The 9,780-nt window shown below is 39.0% G+C and overlaps 3 protein-coding genes across 3 annotated transcripts; 2 read left to right on the forward strand and 1 right to left on the reverse strand.

The window, feature by feature from the left end:
• The first annotated feature begins 418 nt into the window (after positions 1-418).
• Positions 419-2,588, forward strand: LOC308107998 (C-C motif chemokine 19-like). Its single transcript, XM_080460642.1, has 4 exons — positions 419-714; positions 831-936; positions 1,946-2,023; positions 2,115-2,588. The coding sequence occupies exons 1-4, from the start codon at positions 633-635 to the stop codon at positions 2,230-2,232; spliced, it is 384 nt and encodes a 127-aa protein (XP_080316768.1). The 5' UTR covers positions 419-632; the 3' UTR covers positions 2,233-2,588.
• A 1,405-nt stretch (positions 2,589-3,993) lies between these two features.
• LOC308119270 (C-C motif chemokine 20-like) lies at positions 3,994-6,118 on the forward strand. Its single transcript, XM_080479163.1, has 4 exons — positions 3,994-4,267; positions 4,384-4,489; positions 5,495-5,572; positions 5,664-6,118. Exons 1-4 carry the CDS (start codon positions 4,186-4,188, stop codon positions 5,779-5,781), a joined length of 384 nt encoding a protein of 127 aa, XP_080335289.1. The 5' UTR covers positions 3,994-4,185; the 3' UTR covers positions 5,782-6,118.
• Positions 6,119-8,341: 2,223 nt separating this feature from the next.
• Positions 8,342-9,205, reverse strand: LOC308123850 (uncharacterized protein). Its single transcript, XM_080486557.1, has 4 exons — positions 9,088-9,205; positions 8,880-8,988; positions 8,714-8,788; positions 8,342-8,600 (listed from the first exon to the last, which is right to left on the reverse strand). The coding sequence occupies exons 1-4, from the start codon at positions 9,161-9,163 to the stop codon at positions 8,546-8,548; spliced, it is 315 nt and encodes a 104-aa protein (XP_080342683.1). The 5' UTR covers positions 9,164-9,205; the 3' UTR covers positions 8,342-8,545.
• Positions 9,206-9,780: the final 575 nt, after the last annotated feature.

Below are 9,780 nucleotides of genomic sequence, written 5' to 3' on the forward strand. Positions count from 1 at the left end.
GTTTTTGACGAGGCCCTCAAACTCGACCAGCTTTCACCACTAAACAATCTCCAGATTGCTGATTCTGTAATAAAACCAAAAAAAAACAAACCCCTGAGAACTGCTTTAACCTACACGGTGAAAACGTGACAAAGGCTTTCTCAATCTTTCCTTGTCAACACTGGAACACTGAAAGTACGATGAAGGAAACATCTTGTCTAATAAATTCTGTTTTGGTGTAATTATGAAGGCAAATACACTAAATATGTAAAATATTAAGAGGAAGTCCTAAAAGAAGCAACACGTTTGTTGTTTATTATCTGCTGAGCAGTAATATTAACTCAGAAAGTGTAAATACAGATGAGAGTCTTCGTGAGAGAAAGTTTTCAGTGGAATGCATCAGTGCACCAGTTTCACTGTGATACTCAGACCCACAAGCCCACAGAAACAAACCTTGGGTCACAGAAAGACACACTTTAGGCGTAATAGAAGCACAGAAGTTGCAGCTTTTGGTGCCATGATGCAACAAAGGGCTTCCTGTCCTCAATTAACGAACCACAAGTTAGAGAAAAATTCCCAAGAGCGTCAAGTATAAATCTCCACACACAACGTGGTCGATCATTAAGTCCGGAGCTGGAAGTTGTGTTGTCAAGATGATGTCAAAAACTCTGATCAGCCTCACTGTGGTTCTCTTTTGCTTCATACTGGGAAAACTGGACCTCACCGACGCTCAACGTAAGTTTATTTAATCAAATCTTCATTCACAGTAAAATACAGAAGGTCTGACATCACATCTCTGAGCTGAAGCAAATAGATGAAGTTGAAGGTTCTTTGTGTTCCTTCTCTTTCAGGTATACGATGTTGTGAATCGCACACCAAGGTGCGAGTGCCTTTCAATCGTATAGTTGACTACAGAGTGCAAAGCCGCAAAGAAGGCTGCCGCATCGACGCGATCATGTAAGATTATCTCCTCCTCCGGCTGCCTGCTACATCTGGAAGTCTCATTAACATCATGATCAGAACCTACTAAACATTCATTCATGGGCCTGTAAAGACAAACTATTAGGATTAAAGTTTTTGTTTCTATCAGCTTCCTTCAGAGTAAGGTCAGGGGGGATTAGATGACACGTTCACTCACTACATGGAGTCCGTCTATGTCGGGACAAGAAAAGAGCACATTCACCAATCTTACTGACATGTAGAGAAAACCCACACAAGAAGAGCACCGAGGTCTGGATCCACTCAGAAGACTATCAAACAAATTGTTTGGTGGAAAGCAGTAGTATTGTACATTGTGTAGAATTAATGCTCTTGAAAATACTGGTAAAGGAGATCTATTTACACGAGCAAGAATCTGGTAATTAAGGACTTTTTCTCAGATTGTCTATTCACTAACACAACAATGTGAAAAAAACAACAAATAAACAGCATTAATGTCCCTGAAATTCTGCACTCTCATTTTAATTTCTAATCATTTATTCTTTTTTTCAAAGTCAGCTACTCACAGTGTAAAAAATGAAAGTAATCCATATATTTTCAAAACTTTGCCTTAAGTTGGTTTACACATTTAGACTTTGAGATGACGCTACGTGTGAGTGCTTCATAGAAAATGTCAAAACAATTCAAAAGTTCATTTCTCTCCTAATTAAATTTGAATTTTTTTTTTTAAATTGATCTCTATTTATTCTCTGTTTTGAAGAATTACATATAGATAAAAATATATTGTATTGTATATTAATATATTATTTTATAGTAGATACAACAGTAGTCTGTTTGGCTGCTCTTTTTTACCAGGTTACCACAGTCTTCTCATGTTTTAGCACGTGACCGACTAGTTTTGATGGCAGTTCACCATAGTCGTAATCTTTTTTTTTCTTTTTTTCTTTTTTTTTAAATGGATCTTCAGAAACATTGCAGTTCGTGTGCGATAAATATATGAAATAACATGTATGTTTCGCTATTTCAGTTTCATCACAATCAAGCAAAATGAAATATGTGCACCACCGAAGGGCAGGTGGCCTCGAAGGACTGCACGAAAACTCCGGTATGAGGCGTTGATTTGACCTCAAAATCATAGATTTATATGTGAAGAAGGTTTGATTCTGGGAGTTTTTGACTAAAACTTTTACTTTCAGTCGTTCCAAACTGAAGAAGTCCAAGCCAGACACCGGAGTGCCAGCGAAGACAACTGGACAACCTTCAGTCCCTGATGGAAGTGGATATTCCTTCAATACCCCCAGAGTACTTTATTAACGACACTGGAGGTTTCTTTTTGTAAAAATCACAGCTTTTGAGATCCGACTGAGCCTTATTTAATCGAACCATGCAAATCATTATTATCTACTCAACAGTGACACAGTGTTTAGAACATGAGCTTTTGTGTGCTACATCATTTTATCATGACTCAGGAGCAACCTGAAGAGACAGACCTGCTTCAGACATTGTGGGATATTTAGCCGCATGGCTCATGCGACCTGAATGAGGCTATTTTTAGACCATGCTATACTTTTCTACTATGAATTCAATGTTTATTCACATGAATGTCCTGTGCCGATCATATTTCTCATAAACAAATAAAGCTTCGCACTCCAACGATGTTGTCCATATTCATTCAATGTGATTTAAAGACTTTGATTTTGTTGAGCAACTTTCACTGACACTAAACCATCTTGGAAACCGTTCAACAAATACATTATGGAGTCAGGTGAGGATGCACGGACTATATATCCTATAAGAAATCAGCAGATCTGCTCCTGAAGAGGTGCATTTTATGGTAAGATATAAGTACCTGGTGCACAGAGAAAAAACAATATGTATGTACTGAAAGATGAGCGAAAACTTTCCGAAGAGCTGTTCTGACCGCTGAAGGAATGCAAATGCACAGAAAGAATGACGCAGAGACATTTCCTTGTGCTATTTCAGCACGCCAAGAGTTTTGGTACTCAATTCAGACAAAGGAAGTCGCTGCAGTAACCTTTATGCCCACTAGAGGGCGGAAGAAATCTGCAAATGACATATCCACATATCCATTCATCTTCTGGGTGAAGGCAGGGCTCACCTTGGACAGACCACCAGTCCATCACAGAGCAAACAGAGAGTCAGATAATCAGAGGTTCGGACTAAACCTCAAATGCATGTTGTTGTTGTATTTGAAGAAAATCCATACATCCACAAGAAGAACTTGTAGAATACATAAAGGAAATCGCACTGAGGTGTAAATGGTCAATATATAGGTGCAGTGGGAAAGAAAAGAGGAATAATTGCTCATTTTCAATATTTATATGGAATTTTTACATGAAATATTGTAGGACTGTCAATAAGAAGAACATCAAACATGTCTGCTTAGGAAAAAGTATATGAAGCATCAAACTGCTGTCAAACCAAGAAAAAGACATTTTGAGTCTGAGACCGCAGACCTGGAGTCATAAAACAAGACTGGAAATGTGAGTAAAACCTGGACAATACGCACAAATAAGTTTATGGCCTGGGCGAGTTGCACGTCCATCACAAGGGGAAAAAACACGACGACAGTCACAGAACTGAACATACAGGGAGAACATGCAAACTCCACACAGAAAGGATCACAAGCCTGGAAAAGAACCAGGGTTGTTTCTTTCTGTGAGGTGACAGTACTGCATCAAACTGTTTGATATCCATACATTCATATTATCAGTGTGAGAGACGTTTCCTGCAGCTTAAAGTCTCGCAGACGGAGTGAAGTGAACAAACGTTTTCTCTGCTTACATTGCTCCACTTACCTTGAACACACTGAGCATGGATAAAAAAGACAACCCGAACACATGAGCATTCATATAACAGTAGTCAGTAATCCTGTTTAATCTGTCTCAATAATAAAGCATATTTATTTCATTTTATCAGTGGGTATCTATCAAATCAAACAAGGTAAATACAGATGAGAGTCTTCGTGAGAGAAAGTTTTCAGTGGAATGCATCAGTGCACCAGTTTCACTGTGATACTCAGACCCACAAGCCCACAGAAACAAACCTTGGGTCACAGAAAGACACACTTTAGGCGTAATAGAAGCACGGAAGTTGCAGCTTTTGGTGCCATGATGCAACAAAGGGCTTCCTGTCCTCAATTAACGAACCACAAGTTAGAGAAAAATTCCAGAGAGCGTTAAGTATAAATCTCCACACACAACGTGGTCGATCATTAAGTCCGGAGCTGGAAGTTGTGTTGTCAAGATGATGTCAAAAACTCTGATCAGCCTCACTGTGGTTCTCTTCTGCTTCATACTGGGAAAACTGGACCTCACCGACGCTGAACGTAAGTTTATTTAATCAAATCTTCATTCACAGTAAAATACAGAAGGTCTGACATCACATCTCTGAGCTGAAGCAAATAGATGAAGTTGAAGGTTCTTTGTGTTCCTTCTCTTTCAGGTATACGATGTTGTGAATCGCACACCAAGGCGCGAGTGCCTTTCAATCGTATAGTTGACTACAGAGTGCAAAGCCGCAAAGAAGGCTGCCGCATCAATGCGATCATGTAAGATTATCTCCTCCTCCGGCTGCCTGCTACATCTGGAAGTCTCATTAACATCATGATCAGAACCTACTAAACATTCATTCATGGGCCTGTAAAGACAAACTATTAGGATTAAAGTTTTTGTTTCTATCAGCTTCCTTCAGAGTAAGGTCAGGGGGGATTAGATGACACGTTCACTCACTACATGGAGTCCATCTATGTCGGGACAAGAAAAGAGCACATTCACCAATCTTACTGACATGTAGAGAAAACCCACACAAGAAGAGCACCGAGGTCTGGATCCACTCAGAAGACTATCAAACAAATTGTTTGGTGGAAAGCAGTAGTATTGTACATTGTGTAGAATTGATGACCTTGACAATAACCATCTTTAATTGGATGTATTTTGCTGGCAAAGTAGATCGACTTATACTGACAAGATATTGGTTATTATTGACTTTTTTTCTCAGATTGTCTATTCATTAATGCAACTTTGTGCGAAAAACAAAAATCCAACATTAATACCCCGGGAATTCTGCACTCTCATTTTATCTTCTACCATTTCTTGTTTCAAAGTCAGATAATAAGATTCAAAATTCACAGTGTAAAAATATAAGTAGCCTATATATTTTTCATACTTTGGCTGAAGTTGATATTACATTTTGACTATGAGATGACGTGAAGTATGGGTGCTTCTGAGAAAATCAGAATACAATTTAAAAGTTCATTTTTCTCCTCATCAAATTTAAAAGAAAGAAAAAAAGAAACCCCATTTATTCTCTTTTGATTATTTATATATAAATCAATATATATTGTATGATAATATATTGTTCCATAGTACATATGAATGTCAGTATCTCTGCTCCCTTTCACATCATTACCACAGCAAGTCTTCTCAAGTTTTATTACATGTTTGGCTAGTTTTCATGGGAGTCCATTGAATTTTTTTTTTAAATGGATCTCTAGAAACCTTGTAGTTCATGTGATATCAGCTTATGAAATAACTTGTATGTGTCACTATTTCAGTTTCATCACGATCAAGAAAAATGAAATATGTGCATCACCTAACGACAAGTGGGTTCAAGAAGCTCTGGGAAAACTCCGGTATGAGGCGTTGATTTGACCTCAAAATCATGGATTTATATGTGAAGAAGGTTTGATTCTGGGAGTTTTTGACTAAAACTTTTACTTTCAGTCATTCAAAACTGAAGAAGTCCAAGCCAGACACCGGAGTGCCAGCGAAGACAACTGGACAACCTTCAGTCCCTGATGGAAGTGGATATTCCTTCAATACCCCCAGAGTACTTGATTAACGACACTGGAGGTTTCTTTTTGTAAAAATCACAGCTTTTGAGATCCGACTGAGCCTTATGTAATCGAACCATGCAAATCATTATTATCTACTTGACAGTGATACAGTGTTTAGAACATGAGCTTTTGTGTGCTACATCATTTTATCATGACTCAGGAGCAACCTGAAGAGACAGACCTGCTTCAGACATTGTGGGATATTTAGCCGCATGGCTCATGCGACCTGAATGAGGCTATTTTTAGACCATGCTATACTTTTCTACTACGAATTCAATGTTTATTCACATGAATGTCCTGTGCCGATCATATTTCTCATAAACAAATAAAGCTTCGCACTCCAACGATGTTGTCCATATTCATTCAATGTGATTTAAAGACTTTGATTTTGTTGAGCAACTTTCACTGACACTAAACCATCTTGGAAACCGTTCAACAAATACATTATGGAGTCAGGTGAGGATGCACAGACTATATATCCTATAAGAAATCAGCAGATCTGCTCCTGAAGAGGTGCATTTTATGGTAAGATATAAGTACCTGGTGCACAGAGAAAAAACAATATGTATGTACTGAAAGATGAGCGAAAACTTTCCGAAGAGCTGTTCTGACCGCTGAAGGAATGCAAATGCACAGAAAGAATGACGCAGAGACATTTCCTTGTGCTATTTCAGCACGCCAAGAGTTTTGGTACTCAATTCAGACAAAGGAAGTCGCTGCAGTAACCTTTATGCCCACTAGAGGGCGGAAGAAATCTGCAAATGACATATCCACATATCCATCCATCTTCTGGGTGAAGGCAGGGCTCACCTTGGACAGACCACCAGTCCATCACAGAGCAAACAGAGAGTCAGATAATCAGAGGTTCGGACTAAACCTCGAATGCATGTTGTTGTTGTATTTGAAGAAAATCCATACATCCACAAGAAGAACTTGTAGAATACATAAAGGAAATCGCACTGAGGTGTAAATGGTCAATATATAGGTGCAGTGGGAAAGAAAAGAGGAATAATTGCTCATTTTCAATATTTATATGGAAATTTGTCATAAATTATTGTATGACTGTCAATAAGAAGAACATTCAACATTCATTCCAACATGTCTGCTTAGGAAAAAGTACATGAAGCATCAAAATGCAGTCAAACCAAGAAAAAGCCGTTTTGAGTCTGAGACCGCAGACCTGGAGTCATAAAACCAGACTGAAAATGTGCGTAAAATCCTTTTGATTAATAGAAAAAAAGAGTTGTTATTGCATAAAGCTGCAAAAATGCCCCACCCACAGACCACAGTTCAACAAGTTCTTTCTAAATGGCTTCTTTGGCCACTCTGCCAAGAAGTACGTATCTAATGGACAGCCACCGACTGTCACAAGGGCACAAAGCATCTAAAAGAGTTGTACAAAGAGCACTATGGATGATAGAGGATACGAGGAAGTTGCGACTAAAGAAGGAACAACGCATCAACACACTGTGCAATTAAAGTTTTCCAATTAGAAGATTGTTTCTCGGCACATCGTTGGCATATAGCGTCGCAAACTCAAGGCTGAACTGACATGCAACAAGTTGTCAAAGGTGGCAGCACAGTACTGTGAAGGGACAGAGAAAGCTTTTAAGCTCTCTAGTTGAGTAACGGCAGATTGAAAAGAAGAAATCACAACAGATGACGGCTCGCTTATGAATTGAAACACTAAAAAGCAAACTGCCAAATACAGAAGAGCTGAAAGGAAGGACGAGCGGCTGGCTGCATGTTGGTGTCGTGGCGAGCACTCTCATGTCACAGCGAGATTTTCCTGGGTTTGAATCTGGGTTTGTAGGCCTTCCTGTAGGAAGTTTCAACGTCTTCACCCATAATCAGCTGGGATCAACAGGCCCCACGAAAAAAATAAATAAATAAATGAGGCACAAACACAAATTTCATATCCTCTTACTTAAAGCTGTCATTTAGAAATCAGAATACATCATTTCAATAGAGATGAAGTCTTTCTGTTGCTCCGTCCATTTAGCCTGTAATACTGTACAGTCTCCTCAGTTCTTATGATTACTGATGGAACCTTAAAAAAAAGTTCTGCGTTGCATTTTTAGAACACGTTTATCCCTGCACAGTCAGACCTATGAACAATATAGCTTCAAGTTAGTTTGATATTAATATTCTCCACATCCATAATATGGCAGAGCTGCAGCAGAAAGGATGATTTCTCTTTTTTTCTTTTCTGCAAGACTTTGTGTTTCTTTTTATGGGTGAATTCTCAAAGAAAATTGAATGAAATTAACATCAAGTTAACCAAAGGTTAACAGCAAGTGATTGGATTGATTAAATTTGCTTTGTGATGCCTCCTACCTGAACAAATAAGAGCATGCATATAAATATTTTGGGGTGAAATTAATACAGTCAAGACAGACTAGAATAATTGATTTAGGTTTTGTTTTGGCTTAAGCACATTTGTTTGACGATACACGATTAGGAGGACGGACCACATTTTCTGACAAATTATTGGAAGAAAAACCTTTAAAATAGAAGAAAGAATGACAATTATGCATGAATAACAAGACTCTTTATTTTATTCTGTCAGTTGAATTACTCAGCACATAAGCACCATTTGGCAATTGAACAAATACCATAGGCAGGAAATCAAAATACACACCTGACAAATAAATACAGCTCTTAATAAATATTAAATACTGATAACATCAGATGGCTTTTTAAATTATTCAAAATCAATTAAATACAATTGTGCATTTTATTTTTTTTTTTTACGAAGATCGAGAGTTTCTATTGGCCGGCGGTTTTCAGGGCAGAAGTGGTCTTGTTGTTTCTGCGAATGTGCCTGTAAACCACACAGGTAAAAAGGTGATGGTTAAAATGACAGCTGGTTTTTACGAGATACATTGTGCGCATTAAAACAGCTGTCGTTATTGAAGAGCACGTGGGCCTACTCACTCGAGCTCCTTGATCTTGTCAAACACCCAGTCCTGTTTCCAGTGGCTGCAGATGTCTCCTTCCGTGGTCTCAAAGCTGGGCACCAAGAGAAAACACACTTTCAATCTCCGAGACAATTTCAAATGAAAGAGGTCGCATTAATATAAAACTCTGAAATAGCTCTTACATGACAGCACGGACGCACGGGAGCTTCTTCCTCTGGATTCTGTAGCCGATGATGGGAGCGGTGATGTTACTGATGCTGACCTCTTTGCAGCACTCGGTTATTTTTGTATCTGTTTTATAGGAGGAGAGAAGGAGCTTTTTGTAGGGGTTGCTTCAGAAATTCACCTATACAATATTTCCGTGCACACAACACAGTGAAAGTAACTTACCAGCGCTGGCCGCTGCCATGAAAAGAGCTCCAGCGAGAAAAGCCAGGCATGCCAATCTTTTGATGCAGAGCTGCATGATTACTGAGGGAGATCTTCAGAAGCTGACCAGTAGATCCGGAGGATGGAGACGACTGATCTCCTTGAGGGGAGCCCTCCCTTTTATCCCTCAAAAAGAGGAACCAGGCCGCGCTAACCGGATGAGAGGCGTCTTAGCGCTGTGGGTATCGGGGAGGGGGAAAGGATGCACTTGGGGGTGACGCTACGGATACACATTTCCTTTTTTTTGAGATTTCATCACAACAATGACACAAACCGAAGAAGCTCTTTAATGAACAGAGATGGAGAATAATTGAATTATAATCCAAAGTTAACCATTGAGATCAAGTGCATGTGTCTGAACTGTGACAGTATAGATAGACAAATGATAATTAATCCATCAATTTTCGCTTTATCGAACTTTGTGTGTGGCTGGGCTTGAAGGCAGTCGACAATACGCACAAAGAAGTTTATAGTCTGGATGAGTTGCTCGTCCATCACAGGGAAAAACCCCACAGTCAAAGAACTGCACGTACAGGGGGAACATGCAAACTCCACACGGAAAAGGCTGGAAAAGAACCAGGGTTGTTTTCTTTCTGTGAGGTAAGAGTACGGCACCACATCGTTTAATATCCATACATTCATATTATCATAGTG

This window comes from Lipophrys pholis (genome assembly GCF_963383615.2).
Source record: "Lipophrys pholis genome assembly, chromosome: 1".
NCBI lineage: Eukaryota > Metazoa > Chordata > Actinopteri > Blenniiformes > Blenniidae > Lipophrys > Lipophrys pholis.